We start from the raw sequence: 25618 nt of genomic DNA on the forward strand, positions 1-25618 counted from the left end.
GTAACCTCACAAACTTTTATATTTAGGGATTTATCTTGAGCAAGCTTGTCATTAACTCCACGCTTACTTTCCCCCTTTGCTTGAGATTATAGTCAGATCTGCACAAATGGAACAAACTCTATATCTTGGGTGGGTAGAATATCTACTCTAAAAAAATGAATATTTTCCTATGTCTGGTCTACCTTTTTCAAATCCTTCCCACTAAAGTCCTGGCTAACACATTCAACCTACTTCAACAGCTGGCTACTAAATTTATTTGGTATGTCAGAAAACCTAGGATCTGGATGTAATTCAACCCTCACCCATATATTGGCTTCATTGTGATGTAAAGTCTTCTACCTTATCACTCACATTAAAGGACTCCATATCGTACTAGTTTTTGTTCCGTCTTATACCAGACATCTTGAAACTTACACAGAATCTATTACTACACATACTTATCGCTACTAACTCTGAAATTGCTCTGTACTGGAAGAATCCTGAACCCTGTTTATTACTTTCTATTATTCATAGGATTTGGCAGGTGTTCCGGATGGAGTACATCAGTAGTATTATCCGCGACCCACCACATAATTTAAACACAACTTGTTCCCAGCAGTGGCTTTATGAACTCAGGGCCATAACTAGGGGGAGGTAGTTGTTTCCCTGGTGACACCTGTATTTGGCTTGCAAATTGCCTGGAACAGCACCCTTTATCCTTTAGAACCACCTGGGAGTGCTCAGCTTCCTGATCCCATCGCAGCGGGCGGGGGGGGGGGGGGGGTCAGCCGGGCCACCCGAGAGCGCATTAGTGTCCTGCTATAGCACTTTTATTCTTGGATACCTTGTTGTGGAATCTGGAGGATTGAGCACCGAGCTGGTTATACCTGGTAGCAGGAGTCTTCCCTAATTTGTAATGGCCCCTAGGGATATGTGCACTGTGCTGACCACAGTGGGGAAGGTTTCCCATTGTGCATTGGGGACCACATGCTGCAGGTTTCCCTGTTTATAGTGTGACTAGTTTAACATTTAATAATAAAATTAAGTGGTATATCACACCAAACGTCCCAACGATTTAATAAGTAAGGAATTTTTAATATTGAGTCTTAAGGAATATGAGTATATATTACAAAGAGCTGTTGTGGATCATATTATTGGTTATAATTGATCTATTTATTGCTCTTCAAGAAAAATAGATGCAAGAGGACCAGCTTAAATATTATAATTATTTTAATCTTATATATAAAATTCATTGGTCTGTTTGTATGTCTGTCTCGTTAAGCATTTGGACACCCCTGCACAGATTAGGATGAAACCAACATGAGGTGTGTCCAGTTGGATCTTGGCAAGGTTTTAGGAGTGTTTAGGGTCCCAGTCGGACCTCCCGTTGGTGCATGCTGGGCAGAACCTTGACCCGGGGAGCCTGTTCTGGGCCTTCCACTGGATGGATATGGATGAAAACATCAGAGGGGTGGCAATTGGTTCTGATCCTTCCACTGGATGGATTTAGATAAAAACATCAGAGGGGTGGCAATTGGTCTGGGATGCCTAACTTAATAACTTGAAGATTTAAACCCAGGCAACGCTGGGTACCTCAGCTAGCATACAAATATAAGTAACATAATCTAAAAATAACCCAGTAACATAAAAACATATATTAGAAATATACACTTCTCATATATTATCCAAGACTGGTGTACACATCGTTATTGTTTTAAAATTCTGAAAATCTATGAAGGTACCACCACATATCATATCAAATTGGAAAATAAACATTGGAAATAGTGTATTTAATTGGCTAATGATGTTTGTATTATCTCCATGTGGAACTCTACACTGTGGAATAGAGATTCTTCACTATCGTTCAGTAATGCAAGTTCCATTACTGATCCATAGTGAAGAATCTCTCTTACACAGTGAATAGTTAAAATGATAACTGTTTAATGGCAGGCATCTACTACATCGCGCACACATTGGGCATGAAAATATCGGAAACCACCAGCGATGCACGCTCCCGCTAGTGGTTTCCGACATCAATCATCGGGTGAACATGCTGGTCAATCTGTCGATAATGACAGATTGAACATGTTCACAGATGACGGAGGGTGTCTGCACTGAACGACAAATCGTTCAGTGTAAGCACTCTGGGAAACAGGAATGACTGTACGATTACGATGTCGTAATCGTATGGTATTTCAGGTGCACATTCGAGTCTGGTAGTGGATGCGCACCTTTAGTTGATTCTCTTGTATATGTTCTCTTGAAAGAGCAATAGGTCTGTTCTAACTAATACTGTAAAACTTTCCACAACAGCGCTATGTAATATGTGTTCTGGCTAGGACAACACGGCAAAGCGTAGCTAAGAGCTAAGTTAATGATGATGACTGCTGTTTATATACTCCAGTCACACCAATAAGCCAAAGCTTATCTTTGATACGGCTACATCTATGTATATATATCCCGGATTTGAGTTGCACACATTATTTGTTGCTGTAAGCCCGACTTCAGGACTAAAAACTGTATTCAGTTTAATGAGGCCCCCTGTGGTATTTTAAGTATGACTTTTTCTTTCAAGTAATAGCTTAATTAGTAATGTTTCTTCTTGTGTTTTTAGGTTTTTTGATATACCACTGAGTTTGCTGCCAAAAGTGAGGAGTTCTTCTGAAATCTATGGTCTTATGGTAATAAAACATTTTTTTCTTTAAATTATCTTATTTCCAATACATTTTGCAACCTATATTAAAAGTATACAACTCTGAGTGATGAGTATTATATTAGTTAACTAGGTGATGATGTTTCATATATATGTTTGTTTTATACACCGGAAATCCCAGCTCTGTATTTTATCTTTTTTTTTTTTCTCTCATCTGTCGTAGAAAATGCACATTTATAGAATCGCATGCAATACTTCATTAGTTAAATGCATACTAATGGATACTGACTTGATATTAAAAATAACCACTACAACATCATTTTCTGAATCTAAATTTAAATAAAAAAATGTTTAAGGTTATAGTTTCATGTGTTCCATCTCTTTTAAGACATGTTTGGCATATTTTTAAGGGGAATAAAAAGGAGTAATCATTTTTGTTTTGATAGAATTTTATAAAAGCTGCACATTTTAAAATCCTTGTTTTTATTACATTTGTCTTAATGCCCCATTATTTTTTATTACTGCTATTTATAAGGAAAATGCTTGGTCTTAGTTTGTCTGGAGATCAGCATTTAAAGGGAGAACTGCTTTACCTAACATTAATACTGCCTTTGTGTTAGTTATCATTATGGCTTTAATAAAATCTCCTAATAAAAAAAAATTCATTTGAAAAAAATGAAAGTAAATAAGTACTTTTCTTACTCTTTTTCAATTCTGATGATATTACATTGTGTCAGATAGTGGAGGATAAAAGTCCTGGTAGCTGCTGGCTGTAGAATCCTCTGACTGGACGCCAAAATAATTTAAGTTGTATGCTGTATAATTAATATTACATTTTGGACTCAATATAACTAGGGATGTGCAGGCTCGGATAGGTTCGAGTTTGCACGTGGAGTTCGGATTTTTCCCTCCAAAAAAACGGAACTCAGAACGAGGCAAAACGTCATCTTACATGGACGAACATCATCATTCCTGGTCTTTTGTCCAGGAATGATGATGTTCGTCCATGTAAGATGACGTTTTGCCTCGTTCTGAGTTCCGTTTTTTTGGAGGGAAAAATCCGAACTCCACGTGCAAACTCGAACCTATCCGAGCCTGCACATCCCTAAATATAACCTACAATAAGTCATCATTTTTTTTTTTTTTTCTAATAATTTTATTCCTAATCAGAAACTTCTAATACTTCAGCTTCAACCAAAATAATTTTGGGGAACATTACATATTTTATAAATGTTGTATTTATTCTTTTTAAATAAAACTTGACAGCACTGAATGCAAACATTGCACCATTTTATGTCACCACACAGCTTTGGAGAAATAAATTTGATTATTTTAATATTCATTTTAAAGTGGCTGTGACGAGTCTCAGTGCATCATATGAGCCACATAATGTCTGCTCTAGGGCTTTGTAAGACTGTAAAGAATAGGTAAAACTATCACTTTCCTCTGTTGTGAACTTTCTCTATCCTCTTGTTTTTGGCCTCCCATAGAAAATCTCTCCTAGCCTGGTGAGTAAAGGCTTTTGTTGGGCAATTCACCAGTTATACAATATGTCACAAGCACTTTGAGCACAAATCATGCAATTTCCAGCTAAACAAATAGTTGGACAAATTGAGTTATTTTTTATTAAGAATATGTACTGTCCTTTTTTTAAAAAATAAATAAATAATTACAAAAAGATTAATGAACGAGAACATTGTCATAGTTTGCTTATCTTTGCAAACCGTGACTCCTTCCAGCAGATACTAGTGAACCTGAAATTGAAAAGGAGAATATAGCTGGAAATGTGCTTGGTTGCTTTTATTTGTGGCCTCACAATTAAAATCTTTTGTCACAATGTCACACGTATTGTATCACATGCAAAGGGCACAGCTGCCTGATGTGTATAGGGGCATTGAACTGGTTGTTCGGTGGCATGCTGTTGGTTATGATCATTGTGTACACAGCTTAAAGCTTGAATGCTGTATAAAGGATCACCTTGAAGCTATATATTCCACTGCATACCTAACAATGACTTTTATTTCTTTACCCCTCTCCTGTTTCATGTAACGTTTGTTCTCCATATATTTTCAGAAATCTGGAGCTCTCACTGGAGTACCTATATCTGGGGTGAGTCTAAAGGGACTGAGCTGTGATTACAGTTGCATGTAGTGTATTCAGACGAGTAATGCTGTAATGGTGTTAGTCCATGGAAAATATGACTCTATTTGGAACTCTTTTAACAACGCTAAAAATATATAACCCGGTTATACCCCCAGAGTTAGAAAGGCCTTAGGAGCCTCATGCCCCGGCCACCGCCACCAGTGCTTCGTAATAATTCATTCTCCCTCAGGGAGGCAGTAGAATTTACCTTTTTAGGTAAGAATGCAGAATCACAGCACCCAGAGTTGCCAGTGGAAAATCCCAGGGGTCCATTAGAGCAGAGGAAGGGGCTATCTATCTGTAATTTCTAGTTAGGATGGAGTTCTTTAATAATTGAGTGCTGAATAAATGTATATTTGCAACTTGGCTCTTTTTTTTCCTTGTAGTGTTTGGGTGATCAATCAGCAGCATTAGTTGGGCAAATGTGCTTCCAAGATGGGCAAGCTAAAAATACGTGAGTGAATGGAATGCCACGAAAATAGTATAAATGTCTGTAACCTTTTTTTTATTTTTAAAACGACCATGTTCATTAGCACTGCCAGTGTCTGTGGGGTTTTTTTCAGTTTAAATTACTTTTAAAATCTAACTTTAAACAACACTACAACAATCTATCTATGTTTTTGTTAAGATTAATGAATCATAGCCTCATAGGGCATTATTATCAACTAGCAAATTGGTGTTTATGGAATGGGAGTGCCATGTATGACCAGCAGGTGGCAGAGCTCTCCCATCTAGTCATATTTATCGTACAGTGTTTATTGTATACAGGGGTAGGGATAGCATACTTACCACCCCTGTCGGGATCTTCAGATATCGGGATGCCGCTGTCGGGATTTCAACCGGTGGCTATTGAGCCATGTAACATTGCTTGTAATCTAAGAAGTAGATTGTTATGACTATGCTATGTTAGTAACACTAAGATGTACTATATGGAATATTTACTGTAACTTTGCAACAGTTCTATAATAGATTAATGATTATTTATTTCACATTTATGTAATTTTCACCCATTCTCTGCTTCATTACAGATATGGTACTGGCTGTTTCTTGCTGTGTAATACAGGCCAAAAGGTGAGGAATCAAAATGTATTATTCAAAAATTGAGCTCCTGTTTTTAAAGCTATGGAATTGAAGTTAGAATGCATAATGACTAATTTAAACTGTAAAAAGAAATCTTTTATTTCCTCACAAAATCATACAGAGGGTGCTCACTGCATCCTGCTATATTTCTGGTGCAAGTTCATTCTAAATGACTTAAATGAATGAACGACCTGCCCTTTTACCAGAAGCTTATAATATGGCAGACATTTTTTTACTCATTTTATACATCTCACTAAAATACTTTAAAAAAGGTGTGCAATAAGTTTCCGGATGCAAAAAAAGTATTATATTTACAAACAAAGTGAACATTAACTTTTTTCAAAGTATTCGTCAGAGAAGTCTATGCAGGGAGGGGTGTTTTGAAAGAGGAGGGGGCTCCTGTGCTGCAGTCTCTGTCTGGGCCCCCTCTTCTCTACCCGGCAGCCAGCAGCGCACTGGCAGCAGCGCCATTTTGTCAGTGATTTGCACAGCTCTGCTACCACCAACGTGGTACTCCGGAGTGGTAAGTATTGAATACATGGTTTGCAGGGTGTGTTGTGTTGGCCCCCTTGGACCCAGGGGCCCATGTGCACCGCACACCCTGCACCCATTATAGACACGCCCCTGAGGCTATACAAAGTTGCATGAGGTCAAACCCCTTGATGAAGCAGCTGGACAAGTCCGCAGCAGGTATGGGTGAACGGATGAAGGTCTCCACTGCAGTTTCCGGTGACTCAAAACTAATCCCACGCATCTTGTGCTTGATTTGTGGGAACACAAAGAAGTTGCAGGGGGTCTGGACTGTACAGCGGATGACCAAGCTCCTGGATGCGTTTATGGGCCAGAAAAGCCACCACTTTACTGGACTTGTGGGCAAGTGCATTGTTGTGATGGAGAAGGGCACCACAAGTGCGATTTCTTGGACAGCACCTGGAAATAGCTTCCAGCACTTGGGGCAAACGTTGGTTACCGGTTCCCAGTGACATTGCGCTGCTGCACGAGTGGTACGGTAGCTACATGGCCACATAAACAGCCATCATCTGCTTGGCCATGCTGCACTTATGTCGGAACGTCTGTGGTGGTGCACCTCCAACTGGGGTCCACTAGGCCGACTGTTGTTTGTTCTCATGTCTAAACTGTATATCCAGGATTCATCGCTACTGATTAATATCCCAGACAGTTTGAGCAGCCGCCAACAAACCTGGCTAGCATGTTGCAGCTCCAAGTAACTCGAGTCAGCTGATGGGGCACCCAGCGTACAGAATACTTGATCAGACCAAGCTTTTCGAGGAGTATCGAGCTAATGGATCCCTAAGGAGAGGCCGATCTCCTTCTCTAACGGGGCCACGGTCATCCTGGCTTCCACCTCTACTATGGCCCACACGACAGCAACGTTGTTGTCAGTGATGGTGGACACAGGTTGGCCCAGGGACCATCTCCCATGCCAAAATTTTGCAAATCACTCAAACACATTTGTTTGGGACGATGTTTCCTTCAAAAGCAGCTCATTGACGGTCAAAACTCTGACTTCTCTGTGTGCAGTGCTGCTTATATACAGTTCTGTGCCCAGAAATTTCACAAGAACTTAAGTCATAGATTACAGTTCACAACCAGATTGTGTCTACTCTACCTATGCACTGCGAATCCAGAGACTTAGACATCCTAATGCTCTACTGTGTATGCAATGAGGACACTAAAGAGTTCTAGACCGGTTATGAAGTTTAGGTCAACTGTACATTTATGACATGAAAGAAGTTATCTGTTTGAGTCAATCTTATCTACTTGTGTACGCCCTTGCTGTTAGATACACATTATATCACAGAGACCTTCCAGAATCAGTTATCTGATACTAGTGATGTCACTGCACACCAATTTGAAGCCTATTTTGTTCCAGAAGTGACATCACTACTTGCCAACTGTAAGGATGTATTTCACAGGATTGTTTTAGATATGTTCATGTCACTTGGTCTTGTATACAGCAGGGCCGCAACTAGGGGGGGGCTAGAGGTGCACGTGCACCGGGTGGGTATTGCGGGGGGGTGAAATATCTGACTCTCCAATCCGAAAATGGCCGCCGCCAAAGAGGAGACAAATGCTAGAGGTCTTTACTGGACCTCTAGTGTCTGTCTCCTCCTTGGCGGCGGCCATTTTTGGATGGCCGTTTTCAGCAGATTCCATGCAGACTAGCCGTCTGCATGGACTCTGCTGAAAACGGCCATCCAAAAATGGCCGCCGCCAAGGAAGAGACAGATGCTAGAGGTCCTACTGGACCTCTAGTGTCTGTTAGCAGAGCGCAATGCACACAGCGTTCCCGGAAGTGCCGGGAATGCTGGTGCTGCAGGGAGAGGATGCTGAGAGCTGCATCTTCTCCCTTCAAACCCCCCTGGAAACGAGCATAAACCCCCATGGCAACGAGCATGGAACACCTGGTAACAAGCATGACACCTCCTGACAACAAGCATGAAACCCCCTGGCAACGAGCATAAATCCCATGGCAACGGGTATAAACTCCATGGCAACGAGCATGTAACTCCTGGCAACGAGCATGAAACCCCTGGCAACGAGCATGGAACCGCTGGTAACAAGCATAAATCCCCTGACAACAAGTATGAAACCCCCTGGCAACGAGCATATACCCCATGGCAACGAGCATAAACCCCATGGCAACGAGCATGAAACCCCTGGCAACGAGCATAAATCCCCTGACAACAAGCATGAAACCCCCTGGCAACGAGCATGAAACCCCATGGCAATGAGCATGAAACCCCATGGCAACGAGCATGAAACCCCATGGCAACGAGCATAAACCCCCTGGCAACGAGCAGGTAATTTTAAAGTAATTAGAAGCATTACTGTGGGGTATAAAATGGTGTCAGCCAAATATGTAAGTGGCACTTTGGTAATAGGCATTACAGTGTGTGACATAATGTGTAATGGGCATTATGGTGTGTGGAATAATGTAAGTCACTATACCAGGGACGTCTGAGTAGTGCACTGCCTTATTGAGGAGCAAGGACAAACTCCAGGAACAGGAAGGGAGGGGGCGCAAAATTGCTGCCTTGCACCGGGTGACAGATATCCTAGTTTCGGCCCTGTATACAGTGATCATGTCTGGCTGTTCATTTTTTACTTCATAAATAGAATTTTATTTATCAGTCATTTATGTGATTATTATTTGTTGATGGATAATGTAAGCCAATATTTTTTCCATATAAAGCATTTTATAATATGAGACTAAAATCTATATTTCAAACAAAGCGTTCTAAACCCATCACAGAATAAATTTTATACGGATGGTTTATTCAATTGTGTTACTATAAAGCCTCAGTACCAGTGGCGGATCCTACCCTGTTTGATGAGAGGGGCTGCTGTTCAGCATTCCCTCAGTCCTGGTGTTCTGTCTGACTCTGTCCCAGCGCCTGCCAGGTTCAGTGCACATGCGTACAAACACCAGCTAAGTCTGAATGCAAGGCACAGGAGTGCTTTCCATTGGAATCGCTCTCTTTGCTAATTGCAGCCAAGACTGGCAGTCCCAGGGAGAGAAAACACCTCCCCTGGCAGGGCTGCCATCAGTAATAGTGGGGCCCGGGACTGACAAAATAGGCAGGGCCCCCCCCCCAGGTTATTAGACCCAGTTTCTGCCCAGCTTTTTTTTTTTCCACTCCACCCCCCCAGATTGTTAAACCCAGTCTCTGCCCAGCTTTTTTGTTTACCCCCCCAAAGTTGTTAAACCCAGCTTCTGCCCAGCTTTTTTTTTTTTTTACCCCCCCAGGGTATTAAACCTAGTCTCTGCCCGGTTTTTTTTTTTTTTTACCAACCCCCCCCGGGTATTAAATCCAGTCTCTGCCCGCTGTGCACAGCTTTTGATTTCACTTACCTTATGTCCTCCTTCTCTGCCTCTTCCCCAGCACTGCAGACGCTGGCTGCTCCAGCTCCTCTCGATCTGCGGCTCCTCTTCCAGGCTCTCCCTCCAGCGGCGCAGTGCGACGTAATGTTGTCACGCGCGCCGACTTCAAACTAGAAAACTTTATTGACCATAGGGGGCAGGTGCAGGCGGGTGTTTATCATGTAGTTTGGTGGAGGAGTGGCCCGAGAGGGCCCGCTGCCTCCTCTATTTATGGGGACCGGGTTGGGGGCCGGTAACAGCGGCGCCGGCGGCTGGGCCCTTTTTCTTCTGTTCACGGGCTGCAGGCTGTGCAGTACCGATAGCGGGCAGGCCCCAGCGGGCCCCCTCCTCCTTCAGCCAGGGTCCGGGCCCGGGATTCCAGTACCCGCAGTCCTCCCCCTGACGGCGGCCCTGCCCCCTGGGACTACCTGTCCTGTGTGTGATTGGTAGATTTTCTTCTAATGGGAAGCCACTGCCAGTGAAGCCACTGCACAGATATGACTGGCTCAGTGCCGTTACTATGTGTGGTGACACCCAGTGCGGCAGTATGCAGACTTCTCAAAAGGGCGTGGCCTCATGCCTGCAAAGCGATGCCCCCTGCTTTGTGATGGTCTCATCACATTAGGGGCTTCCCCAGTGCACCAGAAGCTGCTGAACAGCCCCCAGCCTCTCCTGGCAGAGATCCGTCACCACTGCTCAGTGACACCATCTAAGGGGATGACTTCAAAATAGCAGAGCAGCTCTGCTATTTTGGTGTCACGCCCTCGGATGGCTGGTGTCATCCGGTGTGGCCCACACCCCCCGCAGAGTGCGCGCTTCCAATGGGAAGGCAATCAAACTTAGCCACTGCACTGGTTCAGTGGAGCTCTACTGTGATTAAGTAAGAAAAAACAATGATGTTGCCATTTCAGTAAATGGTGCTCTTTGTATTCTCTTAGTATGTTTTCATCGGTTGTGAACAAAATAACTGTATATTTCTGTCTTGTGATTTATTGTCACATAGCCTGTTGTGTCTGAACATGGCCTGTTGACCACAGTGGCTTACCAGCTTGGCAGAGACAAACCTGCTTGCTATGCACTTGAAGTAAGTTTTTGCATTTTTATATTTGGTAAATGTACTGTACAAACTTGCTGTAAAATTTGCTGTGACATAATTTGTAGTTTGTTTTCAGCCACAAAAGTGCAAGCAATTTTAAACAAACATATGCTTCAATTTCAAAGTGATTAATATTGAGGTACATATGTGCAAAGTGGTGAAATGTTTCACTCTCCTAATGTTATACGTTTCATAATGTGTTATATAGGGGTCAGTTGCAATAGCTGGGGCTGTAGTGCGCTGGCTGCGAGATAACCTTGGTATTGTCAAGACAACTGAGGAAGTAGGTAAGTATCTGTAATATGCACTGCATCATTTGTCTCTTCTCCATAGTTTACATATATTATTATATCATTCATTTGTGTCTTTTATTTCAGAAAAACTGGCTGCTGAAGTTGGAACATCATATGGCTGCTACTTTGTTCCAGCATTTTCAGGCCTATATGCACCATACTGGGAGCCCAGTGCAAGAGGGTATGACCACATGCAATGTATGAAAACATACTGCTTTATTTCTATGGCACCAACACAATCTGGCACCACACAAATGGGCCAGAAATCAAACTCATGACCCCAATGGTGTGTGGTAGCAATGCTAACCACTGTGCTAGGATTCTGCCTAGCGGAGGGGATTTGTACCATGCAATTCGTATGCTTATAGTTAAATCAAGTTTCTAATCTAAGCACTCAAGCTAGGAAGCTGACTGTGTGAGATGCACTTCATATACACACGCTTGTAACACACGTGTTCCACTGTAATCAAGTGAAGAGAGTTATTGCATAAACACATTCTATTCTAATGGTTCATCCATGTAACTGGTTGGAGCATTGCTGAACCCATCAGAAGCATGTGTACTTGTTGCTGCACTAATTCATTCATCGTCTTACCGTCTGGTCTTGCATGTTTATAATCTGTCTTGTTTTATAACGGTTTGGCCTCAATCGCAAATTGCTACAAAGTATGATGCGGTTTATATAGATACATGCTGTTGTTGTTATTATTAATAATAATCAACATTTCTGTGAATTTCATATATACATGCAAAATAGCTTACCCGATTGGTATTATATACCCAATAATGATGTGATTCCTAGAAACTTTTCTAAAAAAAAATTAAAGCATCAAAATACCTCTAATCATGCCCTGCTAATTTTACCATTTGTATATACAGTAGTTTAAACTAAATTAACATTAAATACAGTTTTCTCTTTAAATTTGGCATTTTTTGACACTGTAACTAAAATGTGTATTTGGTGAAAGCTGATATGTAACATGCTATATAGAGTACAAGTTACCAAGTGTTTGAAGGCTTCGTCTGACTGACTGTATTTCTGGTTCCCTGTTTTCAGAATTATCTGTGGTCTCACCCAGTTCACAAACAAAAACCACATTGCATTTGCTGCCCTTGAAGCTGTCTGTTTCCAGACCAGAGAGGTACTGTACACTGAGCCCAGGACTGCTCTCCTGTCTTTATATTGGTAATGGCATTTACCTGACAAGGTACTAATGTCTTTACTAGAAGTGTTATAGGAAATGAGCTAGTCTTCTATTTAGCTCTTGTTTAAGTTTATAGTGCTGCTAATTAGATATGAATGTGTTTTTCTATTTGCATTAAATCATCATTTACCACCTATGTCAATACATTTCATTTCTAGTTCAGCTATTCAGCCCTGACTAATACAGTACTTGGCTCACAGCATTTTCTGTGTCTGAAGGCGTATAACTGGTATAAACTAATTAGAATCCTTTAGCATTTCTTATCCTGTCTATGGTGATGTCTTATGATGATTAGCATAATAATATACCCTTTGTGCTTAATTTCCATTTGCTAACACTTCTATTTTATTATAAAAAGATGTAGGGAACAGTAAAGTAGCTGAAAGGAAGTTGGTTGTGCTATACTGCTCCATGGGTACTGATGGTACACCTGTCTCCATGTCTTTATGTCCATGCTTTGTACATACAGCGCAGTAGTCTACCTTCCACCAATGCTTATGTATATATGTATGCAATGTCTTATCAATTATAATGACCAGAATTTGAAAGAAATATGAAAGTAGAAATTCTACAAATTACCTACCTACCTAAGCAGCGGCCCATACTGATAAAGTAAAGCACAGCCTGGGAGTTACAGCATACAAAAAAGTAGAAGTAGCTCATGGATAGGTGTCTAATAGTCTTTGCATTGCTAGTAGTCTTTTATTTTATTCCAGATTCTAGATGCAATGAACAAAGACTGTGGGATTCCTCTGAGCCAGCTGCAAGTTGACGGGGGCATGACTAACAATAAGATCCTCATGCAGCTACAGGCTGACATCCTATGCATCCCAGTGGGTAAGCTGTTCATAGTGCTTTGCAGACATATATCCGATGCTTGTTACCTTCTTGTACAGTTAGGTGGCCAATCAGTGTGACTGAGGGGATCTGGGTAGATTTTATGTAGAAACTATCACAAGTTCATTGTGTAGTGCTCATTCCCTTTCATATGCATATCTATGAATTGTTTCAAATACTGTATTATCGTTCTAGTGACAAGTTTTTGTTTTTTTTTCCTTAAATAATACTTTGTCATTTAGTTTGTTATACAGTATTGCTATATTAAAGGCTATCTGTATTGGTATCCTAGCTCAGTCGGGATGCTGGGTCTAGATTCTGACCGCCAGGATCCTAAGAGCCGGCATCCCGTACCCAAACTTTTATAACTTGTGGGGCTTCCATACTCTATTCACTATTTCATTACCAAAAGCACCTATTTAATTGTCCACTTTCTTTCTCCAGTGAAACCTTCCATGCCAGAGACAACCGCATTAGGAGCAGCTATGGCTGCAGGGGCAGCGGAAGGAGTGGGTGTCTGGAGTCTAAGCCCCAGTGATCTGACTGCTGTGACTTGTGAACGGTTTGAACCACAGATTAATCCAGAGGGTAAAGAACCGAGCTAGCTATATATATATATATATATATATATATGAGATTTATCAAATTTTGGGGAGAGATAAAGTACCAACCAATCAGCTTTTTACTGTCGTTTTACAGGCTGTGCTACAAAAATGACTTGGGTACACACTGTGTGATATATCATTTGTACAGCCGTCAAACGATATATCGCTGAGTGCATCTTGCTGTGTGTACATACGATATATATGTGACCAACATTGTTCAGACACATCACTTTGGCTGGTCAGCACGGCAGATGCCAATATATCTTGCAGATATATCTATCTGTACATCTGCCTGTGTGTACAGGCGACCAGCCAACCGGCCCATATGCCGGTCGCAGGAACCACCGACAGTGGCGTCACTACCGGTTCATGTGACCAGGTATGTTGGGCAGCGGATTTGTAAGGGTGTATGCGCAATTCATTTATATAGAACAATTACCAAATCATTGGATCTGTCGGGGGCTTGCAGGCCGATGCATCGTTCAGGTGTGTGCCCAGCCTCAGAAGCCGATTGCTTGCTCTGAGCAACTTCTCCACTTTATTGCTCTCCAAAATTTGATAAATCTCTCCCACAGTGTGCTGAGAACAGGTCTGCAGTCTCTCTCTCTCTCTCTTTCCTTCTAGAAAGTGAATTTCGGTACGCTCGATGGAAAAAAGCAGTGATTAAATCAATGGACTGGGAAAGTGCAGAGCCTGTGACCAATGGCAATGGTAAATGTTCCATTTATATAAATTCTTATCCTGTATGTTTTTTAAATCTATAAACAATATATAATAATGAACCTGTTATGGTAAGAAGTGTTTTGTGTTATTGATGAATTTTAGCAATTTTTTTTTTTTTAAATTCACTGCCCATCTGAAATATTTTATTGATATTTTAATACCATGTCAGAGGTTCTCAGGATCCCACACAGTTCACGTTTTCCAGGTCACCCAACAATTTGGGGTCCTGAGGACTGAGTTTGAGAACCTGTGCCACATATGATACCATTCACATTCTCTTCTTAGTGATCATGTAAAGGCTAATTGTCTAATTCAGGACATCTGTCCTCTCATCCATCCCAATACCTAACCCTTTTTATATGCCACATTATTAGGACATGGAAGGAAGAGTGTTGGCAAAGATTGGGGGTCAGGGGGTTGCTCAAGAACATTGCTAGTGTTAGGTTATCTGTTTTACCACTAGGCACAGTCCACAGATGTTTCGCTGTTGGTTAGTACAAATGGGCAATAAAGACATGCAACCTACACAAGTTCTTTCACTTGCTAGTATTTAGGGGCTGATTCCATTAGCCACGAGGTTCTAGTTCTATAGGTATGAAATATAAATGAATATAGTTTTCCTGTGTAATTACCCGCTATATGTGTAGCTGCACTTAGTATGCCAGTATGCGTTTTTTTAGTCTTCCCTTATTGAGTGGGTTTATAAGCTCCAGATTCGCAACACAGTCATTTTCTCTTGAATACTGTGAGACTGAGGACAATACTCACCTTTCTAGATTTCTGTATTAATCAAAACACAAAACCTGCAGCATTAAATTCTATATATACGCTTAATGTATGCATTTATTATTATTATTTTTATTTTTTTGCCCTTGTATAGTGCCACCATATTACAAAAATGCTTTGCAGAGAATAGTATTTGGTCCCATGAGGTCAATTGTGTTCACATCCAGTTAATCTACTGGTAACCATATAGACTATGGGAGAATCCTCTCATTCTATCACACTCTTTCTGATTGTTTGTAGCTGTTGCACTTCCTTAAATCATTTATCATGAACCCAGAAGCAGAAGGGTCTGAGTGAAGTAGCCTCGCATAGGGCTGTGATTAGAGAGAAATTAGGTGGCTATAGGGCCGTAACTAGGGGTGTGCGACCAGTGTCGCCGCACATGGCTCTGTGAGCGACACAGTCACTATCTCATGGTGCTGGAACGGCACCCTGCAACCAGGATCGCTGCTGCAGCACCACTGGAGCGTTCTGTAGATGCTCTAGACAGGCACCCTGCAGCCTGTACAGCCGATTGGAGCATCCTCAGTGCTGCCAGCCTCATCCCCTCTGCATGACCTAATGCTTGTGATGTCATGACGGGCCAGCACAGGGTGTATTTAAGCCTTGTTATGGCGCTGGGTGGAGAGATGAATACTTCTCATTATAGAAGCACATGGCAAACTCATAAGGAGCACACAAACACATACATACACATATATATATAAAATATGACGCATAGAGGTGGCACTCAGAGACTTTCAAATGAAGTATGCAGAAGTGAAAAGTTTAATCCATCAACGTTTCGGGACCTCCCGTCCCTTCTGTACATTCTGTACTGTACATCCTGAGGAAGGGACGGGAGGTCCCGAAACGTTGATGGATTAAACTTTTCACTTCTGCATACTTCATTTGAAAGTCTCTGAGTGCCACATATATATATATATATATATATATATATATGTGTGTATATATATATATATATATATATATATATATATATATATATATAATATATATCTAGTATAAAAAACATGATGCAATACTGTGTTATCGTTACTTAATATCCTTCTTGGAAGATGAATCATTTATGAAACTTACACTCCTCTTTACCCCCAAACATGTCTTCCTTCACCTTCTGTCTCTGTGTTACTGGTTGGCTTAGTGGTTTTACATAGTAATAATTTTGGTTAAGCTATCTTGATAATAGTATGCATCTGGATTAAATTTTCCAGCACCTTTTATAAGAGAAAAAAAAACACACAACCCCCTCCAGTGCTGTCCCACAATAACTAACATTCCAGATGTAATCATCCGCACAGATCGGTCTATGCTCTGATCTGCTACAGGCATTTTAGTTGACCATGTAATAAGCTGATATCTTTTTCCTAATAGTGGCATAGATGAAATTCTACAGAATCTCATTGACATGCCAGAAATCTTTACTTATTGATGACTGAATCTGCACATTTAGAAATTACTATCAACCTTTAGCTAGCAATCTGTATTTTCTTAATTCTACTAACCTGCCTTCAGCAACTTGTGCAAGCCTTTACGCCAAGCCTTCAGTATCCATGGGGATTCCGTACACTTAACAAAATAAAGGTTATTTAAAATCTGCACAAACACCTGTGATTGTAGCCTGTGAAAGACACCTTTACCTCCAACAAATAAATACAATTCAATAAAAAAATGTCCCACAATATAAAAAGTTCAACTTATTAAATAGTCCTACTCTGATGCAACAGTATTGGACTTTATCTCCTTTTTCACTATTCTTGTGGTAGAATGCAGTCCTTTTTTGTAAGGCAATATGTTTTCAATGCACACCCTCAAAAGCAAACCGGAAATAGAGTGCCATATTGCCAAATAAAGGTTATAATTTATTTATCCATCACACTCACATTTAACATATATATAAAAGCGTATATCACCACAATGGTGGGTAAGTCCCCAGGGACCACTTCCAAACAGGTGCCACATGATTACCCTACTCCAAAGAAAACTGAGCTGGAGCTGCCAAGTCTCATACACCAGTGCTACTGCTCCTTGGTCAGGCAAAGGTAAGTTCCCTTAGTGGTCTCCAGATGTAACCTGCTAGTCGTATTTCGGACAATGGTCCCTCATCAGAAGCATGGTGACGGTCCCAATGAACAACCCCCCCCAGGTGTGTCCATTTTTTCCCTCCTTCCTGTGGTAGCAAATGTTCCAGACCTGAGGGAACCTACCTTTGCCAAGGAGCAGGAGCACCAGTGTCCGAGACTTGGCAGCTCCAGCTCTGTTTTGTTTGGAGGAGGGTTATTGTGTGCCACCTGTGTGGAAGTGGTCCCTGGAGTCTTACCCACCCTTGTGGTGATATATACCCTTTTATACAGTATATATATTAAATGTGAGTGCAATGGAGAAATAAAATATAACCTTTATTTGGCAATATTGCCAAATAAATCTTTTCTGTTTGCTTTTGAGAGTGAAAAACTTGCGTTGCAAGTGGAGAGTGCATTGAAAACAACTTGCCTAATAAAAAGGATTGCATTAAACCACAAGAAAAGTGAAAAAGGAAATAAGTCCAATACTTCAGCTGTTGCATCAGAGTAAAGCTGGCCACACACTAGAACAACTTACATCCAACCAGCCAACTTGTTGATTGGTTGGAATGAAAATCTGGTAACGTATGGGAGTAACTGATGATCAGCAATTTGCTTCTAAATGCCAGAAAACAGATGAAAATGGTCATTCAGACAAGTTTGTTAAATGTTTGATCTAAACTATTTGTTCAAACAACAGTTTTGGTCCATTTTCCGGCATTTGGGATCAAATTGCTGATTGTCATTTACATTCATTCCTTACCAGGTTTTCATTCCAACCAATCAACTAGTTGGCTGGTTGGACAGATAATCTTTAGATGTGTGGCCAGCTTAAGACTATTTAATAAGTTGAACTTTTTTCAATATAAATCGGTGAAATCTCCTCTCAGCATACCCAGTCCTGCATCTCACTACTTTTTAATTATTGGGAATTATATGAATAAAGGCTATTTATGTTTAGATGAGGATTTTAATCATCAACTTAAAGTGTCCTCTTAATAAACATAATATTGTGCAAATCAATCACCACTTAGGCGCTTCCATAAAAATCTTAGAAGTTAGTTATATTCTTATTGTTTATAGAAGTGAAGATAAAAGTTATACAGGTATATAAGAAATTTATTATTTTAGAACATTTTACCTACTGAAGACAGAAATTCAACAATCAATATAAAAAGGGTTTTTGTTTGTGACACAAGCTCTCTACACCCTTTTATTTCTTTTTCAAGACCAGCATCTAAATCCATAGAAGAAATAAATGCGTTCATTCTAGTCATTATTATTATTATTATCCTTTATTTATATGGCGCCACAAGTGTTCCGCAGCGCGTTACATAGTACATAGAACTAATAAATGAACAAGAAACAAGTAACTTACAGTACATTACAGTGCAGGACAAGGACACAACTTATATACATTGCTGAAATAGTGATTAAAGCACTCACAATAAGCAGCCGGGAGTTGGCAGTCACGTGTTAGGTGCCCTAATGGGGAGTAGAGAGTAGAAGAAAATGTAAAGAGAAGCACATGAGGGAAGAGGTCCCTGCTCGTGAGAGCTTACATTCTAAGGGGAGGGGCAGACAGACAGGCGTGACACAGAAGGGGAAGATAGGAAGGAAAGAGCATGAGGTGGGTTAGGATGAGTGCTGGAAGGCCTTGATGAAGTAGTGGGTCTTGAGAGCCCGTTTGAAGATTTGTGGAGAGTCTGATGGGGAGAGGGAGAGCATTCCAAAGGTAGGGAGCAGCACGGGCAAAATCTCGGATGCGGGAGTGGGAGGAAGTAATCAGTTGGCAAGAGAGGCGGCATGCATTAGTTGAGCGAAGTGGGCGGGAGTGTGAAGGGAGAGAAGGTCAGAAATGTATGCGGGAGAGGATTTGGTGAGGGCTTTGTAGGCGAATGTAAGAACAGTGAATTGGCATCTGAAGGGGAAGGGGAGCCAGTGTAGGGCTTGAAGGAGAGGGGAAGCAGATGTAGAACGTCTGGAGAGGAAGATGAGCCGAGCAGCAGCATTAAGAACAGATTGTAGTGGAGAGAGGTGAGAGACTGGGAGGCCAGCTAGGAGAAGGTTACAGTAGCCCAATCTGGATATGACCAGTGAGTGGATGAGGGTTTTAGTGGCATCCTGGGTGAGGAAGGGTCTAATCCTGGAGATATTTTTTAGGTGAAAACGGCAGAACTGCGAGAGGTGCTGAATGTGCGGTTTAAAGGAGAGGGAGGAGTCTAGGATAACTCCAAGACAGCGCACTTTGGGGCTAGAGGAGATAGTTGTGCCATCAATAGATAATGAAATTGTGGAAAGTGATGTAGTGGAAGAGGGTGGGAAGATGATCAGCTCAGTCTTAGACATGTTAAGTTTAAGAAAGCGCTGGGGCATCCACGAAGAGACAGCAGAGACACAGTTGGAGATACGGGTAAGGAGCTCAGGGGTGAGCTCGGGTGGATAGGTAAATTTGAGTATCATCTGCATAGAGATGATATTGGAAGTCAAAGGAGTTAATGAGTTCACCTAAAGAGGATGTATATAGGGAGAAAAGGAGAGGTCCAAGAACAGAACCCAGGGGAACTCCTACCTTTAGTGGAAGTGGAGGGGAAGAGGAGTCATGAGAGGACACAGCGAAGGAACGATCAGAGAGGTAGGAGGAAAGCCAAGAGAGGGCAGTGTCACATAGATCGTGAGAGTAAAGGATTTGCAGGAGGAGAGGGTGGTCTACAGTGTCAAATGCAGCAGAGAGGTCAAGGAGAATGAGCAGAGAGTAGTGGCCCTTGGATTTGGCAGCAAGGAGGTCGTTGCTGACTTTCGTGAGGGCAGTTTCAGTAGATTGGAGAGATCGGAAGCCAGATTGAAATGAGTCAAGGAGGGAGTGGGAGGAAAGAAAGGTGGTAAGGCGGTTGTAGACAATACGCTCAAGAAGTTTGGAAGCAAAAGGGAGAAGAGAGATGGGTCGATAGTTGGAAAGTATGTTAGGATCAAGGATAGGTTTTTTAAGAATGGGGGAGACAAGAGCATGTTTGAATGCAGAAGGGACAGTGCCAGATGATAGGGAGAGATTAAGGAGGTGAGACAGGTGGGAGAGGAGACGGGAAGGGATAGGGTCAAGAGGGGAGGTGGAAGGAGGGGAGGACCGGATGAGGCCATGACCCTCTCCAGAAGCAGGGGAGAAGGATGTCAGAGTTGGTGAGACAGAAGGGGAGGTGTGCTGAGGGTCTGATGGGATATGATGTCCTCACGTATGGAGTCAATTTTAGATGTAAAGTAGGTGGCAAAGTCGAGGGCAGAGAGCGAGGAGGGAAGGCAAGGAGGGGAAGGGCAGAGTAGGGAGTTGAAAGTGGCAAAGAGACGCCGGGGGTTTGAGGACTGGGAGGAGATGAGGTTCTTGAAATATGTTTGTTTGGAGAGAGACAGGGCAGCACTGTAGGAAGAGAGAATAAATTTGAAATGGAGGAAGTCAGCCTTAGAGCGTGACTTTCTCCACTGACGCTCTGCAATTCTTGAACACTTTTGTAGGTTTCTGGTGCATTTGGAATGCCAGGGTTGTGGTGTGGATCTGCGAGGGTGAGTGGTTATTGCTGGAGCAACAGAATCAAGAGCAGAAGTAAGGGAGGAATTGTACAGGGAAGTAGCTTGTTCAGAACAGGAGAGAGAAATGATAGGGGAGAGAAGAGAGTCCAGCAGGGAGGAAAAAGCAACAGTGTCAATAGCCTCAATATTATGCTTAGTAATGGTAGCCTTAGGAGTTAGAGGAGGGGAAGGAGAGAGGGATAGGTTAAAAGAGAGAAGGTGATGGTCAGAGAGGGGGAATGGGCAATTGGAGTAATCAGAAATATCACAACGGTGCGTAAAGACCAGGTCAAGTGAGTGCTCACTCACATGGGAGGGTGAAGAGGTCCATTGGGCGAGACCAAATGAAGAGGTGAGGGTAAGGAGTTTAGCTGCAGAGGATTCTGTGGGAATGTCAATAGAAATATTAAAATCACCTAGGATAATGGAGGGAATAATAATGTTTCTTGGTTCTTTTGGTAGTGAATGTAACTTTTGTTATTGAAAAAAAACAATTTTTTTGCTTTCGACACCTTGCATGCTTTTACATGCATTGTCAGGGCAAGTTACGTCGCTTTTTGTTCCTTTCAGTTGCATTACTAGGGAGATAATCATAAGTATATTTTGCCAAATGTAAAACACCATTACCATGTAATAAAGAGTCCTAATGATCCATATTGGTCATTATTAATTCAAACCCTAATTTAGACTAAACTGAGCAGTAATTTAAGAGAGAAAAAAAATTTAATTTAGTGAAAGGAGTGGTTCTAAAGTGGTAGATTACTTTGATATGACATTTAAATTTTGCACAGTGTGTCTCTATAGATTGTTCTGTCTTTGGGCATACTTCTAGTTTGCAGAGCCATCTCCCAAGAGTGGAACATAGGCATTAATTTTGATATGCATGGGGTGGACTATCTAAGTGCAATGAAGCAGATTGAAACCGTTCTGTGCTGTGTATCATAAATGAGATCGTCTGTCTTCTAGCTCAGAGAAAAGATAGCTGGGTACTTCATCTTAATAGTTTTTGATTGCCAGGTTTAAGAAAAATGTGGTCACTACTCTGCCCTGAGTCACAGACCATAACAAAGGGCAACTTGCCATATCAAAATGTTATAGATTGTATTTTGAACACGTCCTATGCCGGGTCGCTAGCTATCATACACGACATTGCAGGGCTTTTCTACCTATCTCTTATCTATGTGCCCCCCCCATTTCTCTGCCTCTCATTTATGTCCCCTTCAGCCCCCTTCTCCCTATCTCTCATTTCTGTCACCGCCACCTTCATGTCTCTTATATGTGCCCACCTTCACCCTCCTTCTCTCTGAAGTCAGCCAGTCTCTTATCTTTGTCTCTTACCCCTTGTCAGTCTTTCTCCTCTATTTCCCTAATCCCCAGTGGGGGAAGGGAAATGCTTTTAGGACAGGACTGTACCCTCCTCTCAGCAGGGTGCGGGTTGACCTGGCTGCAGAAGCTGACATGGAGGAACTAGGCAGGGATGGCCATCAACCATCAATGGTTTGCCACTAATGGTTGATGGTTTTGTGATTGATAGCAGAGATTTGTTGGTTCTCCACCATTACTGGCAGCCCAGCATTTTTTAAAAAGGTTTTACTCCGCACAGGGGGGCTGAGCTAAGCCACGCCCCTTCCCTGTTTGACCCGTCTCCTGCCATTGCAAACAGCAGGGATGTCCATCTGTGAGTGCAAACCATTGGTGGTTTCCTGTTGACGGTTTCATTTAATCAGTGTTAACCACCGATGGCACTGATGGCCATTCCTAGAAGTAACGTCCTTTTCCTAACATCGCTGGGGGAGAAGACAGAAGTGAGGGTGTGTCTGGAAGTCTGCCAGCCAGTGAGAGGAGGGAGTGGTTAGGGCCTTCCTGTAACTAGACTCTTGCTTTAGGAGATTATATAATCACTTGCTTTTATGATTCTTTATTTTTAATGCAGACAATCCACTTTAAATTAAGCTATGGAAATTTGTGCATGAATACTCTTAAATGCAATACCCACACTACATCAGATTGTAATGGGCACTATGCCATATGCATTAATTCTACAAGATGACAAAATAACACAGGCTGCATTTGTATTTGTTGCAAATTGGTTTATAATCTGGTCTTTGCCAATCATTCCTTCTGTTATTAAAATAATTTAGGTCTCCTAACTCAAATCATTGTATACTACTCTAGATGTAGTAAATACTGTTACCACACTTTACATCTATGCTTTATTGGCCCAAATAATCTATATGGCATAAGTCATCCAGTTTAATTAAATTAAACTTCTCTGCTTGTAACAAAAAGAGAAAGAGAGAAACGATTCAGATACATTTATTTGGTGACCCATAAAGCTGACGGGAAGAATGAGCCTTTGTCAGGTGATTCTATTTTAAAGAACCCATCTTTGTTGATATCTGGCATATGTGAGATGTTTATGTTGATTATGCGGCTTTGTTTTGCTTATGTATATTGTAATGAAGGCTTGATCATGTTTTATTAATTGTTATTGTTTGTCATTTTTCTTCTGTTGATCTTGGTTGATTCCTATCACCAATTATCCAATTTTTATATTTCTCCCCTTCTGTTTTGCTTGAATGGAATCCCATTGCGCTGGATGTCTACAGGTGACTCTAGTATCTTCTCTAGTCTGCCTCTGGGTTTTTATATAGTGAGTAGCATGGTAATCTTAATCGGAGCAAAGTACATTACAGGTTAGTTTTTATTATTCTCACTAGATCCCCATTCAAGCTCTGTGTTTTTCTGATGTAAGTAGCACACGATAAACATTTATTTCCATGGACAATGTCATATATCTATTTCCATACTCACTATATTCACCACTAGAAGACAAGATGTAATAATGTGCAGTTACCACATGGGGGTGCCATAAGATCAAATACCATGTAGAAATTAATATGAAAGGAATCTATTTATCTATTAATCTGTGATGCAGAAATACAATCAAGCTCCTTTGTCAGATACTGGGTACAATGTAGCTAAAATCCAGCTTGTCCTCCACATTCAATTTACTGCAAATGCAAAAAGTTCTTTATAATCCGTGGAACATTTCTAATAATTACTACAGTCGTTATATAAAGTTAGGACAGCTTACTGTTAATTAAATCTAACTTAAAAACATTTGGAAATGTAGCTTTTGGAAGTTACTCTAGAGGTAGCATATTGTATCAATCGATAATGTGGCCTTAATTATGCATGAATTAATATTTAAAGGAGCATTTGCAGCAGAACCACAACTGCAGAGCATATGAATTCTAAAAGAAAGAGGTAATAGGATAGTAGACATAAGCAACATTGCAATTACAATTTTCACAAATGGCGCTTTGCATCGTAGCATGCTATTTAGAAGAGGATGGAAGTTCCCAGCCATACAATCTTGAGTTCTACTTTTGCTTCTCCCCTTTTGCCATTCCACATTGTATTTTAGAGAATTTATCATCTTTTGCCGGTTAATTCTGCTATATGGTTTTCGGAGCAGCAGGTGAGACACTAAAAGCCAAATTCTACTGATAAAAGAAGCCTAATTTTATGGCCAAGTGAGGGAACAGACACATTTTTTGCAGAACAGTTTTAAATTTCTGCTCCTCTCTACCTCTGGGTAATGCACATACGAGATGTGGCTATTAAATAACGAGACTGTACTTTAAAAAAAATAAACCATACTGCGTGAGTTAAAAGGGAGTGGGGGAACATTGACCTTGGACTCACCCAAAACGGTTTTCAAAGTTTCACCCCTCTCGCACATATAGTTTGCTGTCCCACAGCATTAGAAGAAGTTGTGTTTAACACGTGTGTCGTAAAATGCTTCTTTCAAATGTAGATAAAAATCTAAACATTTTTTGTTAAATTGAATAAAATACCCACCGAATCTTTCCATATGCTAAACGAGGCTTACAGGGCATATTGTATGTCACTTGCACATGTGTTTTGAATGGCACACAGCTCTCTCTGTGAAGCAGTTTTTGGCCGAGAAACAGATTGCAGTGCTAGAACACCCTACACACTCGCCAGACCTAGCACTGTGTGACTTCTTTCTTTTCCCTAAGTCAAATCTGCATCAGTTACTGACAGTGACATGTGGTGAGGTAAGTGGCTGGGGAGGCACTGGCTAGTATCAGAGCCAAATTTACAGATGCATATATGAACCCGAGGGTACATGTGGGCATTATACAAAGGTGCAGCAGTATATAGTGCTGGAAATTTGGTGTGTTTTGATCAGGGATGTGTGGAATAGGTAGACAGGGGAGGCAGAGCCTCACCTGCCTTACACTTTTTTACTCCACAGTTTTGACTATAAAAATTATTAGAATAATGCAAAGAAGAGATTTATAATATTTTCTTATTTTTATAGTCAAAACTCTGGAGTATACAGGAAAGGCTCTGCCTCACCTGACCGCACATCACTGGTTACTGAGGTAAAGAAGAAGAAAACGATAGAGCTGCTGAGGCAGCTGTCAGATAATGAGCTACAGCACGGCTTTCACCAATGGAAAATAAGAATGCTGCATTGTGTGGATGCAGAAGGGGAGTACATAGAAGGGAAATGGATTTAAAATGTACTTAATATAATTAAGCCTTAATTATATTATCAGTCTCGTTATTTAATTCTCATCCTCTCTTTGGGGTGCCCCTAACAGGCCACATTTCTTTATTGATGCATGGATGAGTGGATTTAATTGATTGGGCTGTAAGAACACTTTTTCCTA

General features: G+C 41.3%; 1 protein-coding gene across 3 annotated transcripts in view; it reads left to right on the plus strand.

The window, feature by feature from the left end:
- GK (glycerol kinase) overlaps positions 1 to 25618 on the plus strand; it is a 95102-nt gene that overhangs the window by 62135 nt on the left and 7349 nt on the right. Inside the window, exons 8-20 of one of the 3 annotated variants that reach the window (XM_088454189.1) lie at positions 2594 to 2660; positions 4123 to 4140; positions 4706 to 4741; positions 5161 to 5228; positions 5803 to 5845; positions 10744 to 10824; positions 11045 to 11123; positions 11214 to 11310; positions 12187 to 12271; positions 13051 to 13171; positions 13616 to 13759; positions 14401 to 14487; positions 23519 to 23605. In XM_088454189.1, coding sequence (XP_088310315.1) covers positions 2594 to 2660; positions 4123 to 4140; positions 4706 to 4741; positions 5161 to 5228; positions 5803 to 5845; positions 10744 to 10824; positions 11045 to 11123; positions 11214 to 11310; positions 12187 to 12271; positions 13051 to 13171; positions 13616 to 13759; positions 14401 to 14487; positions 23519 to 23605 — 1013 coding nt within the window. The remainder of the gene's footprint in view (positions 1 to 2593; positions 2661 to 4122; positions 4141 to 4705; positions 4742 to 5160; positions 5229 to 5802; positions 5846 to 10743; positions 10825 to 11044; positions 11124 to 11213; positions 11311 to 12186; positions 12272 to 13050; positions 13172 to 13615; positions 13760 to 14400; positions 14488 to 23518; positions 23606 to 25618) is intronic. The other 2 variants (XM_088454190.1, XM_088454191.1) reach the window with 2 other exon arrangements.

Source organism: Taudactylus pleione, unplaced genomic scaffold (genome assembly GCF_031769625.1).
Source record: "Taudactylus pleione unplaced genomic scaffold, aTauple2 ptg000609l, whole genome shotgun sequence".
In the NCBI taxonomy this organism is placed as follows: Eukaryota; Metazoa; Chordata; class Amphibia; order Anura; family Myobatrachidae; genus Taudactylus; species Taudactylus pleione.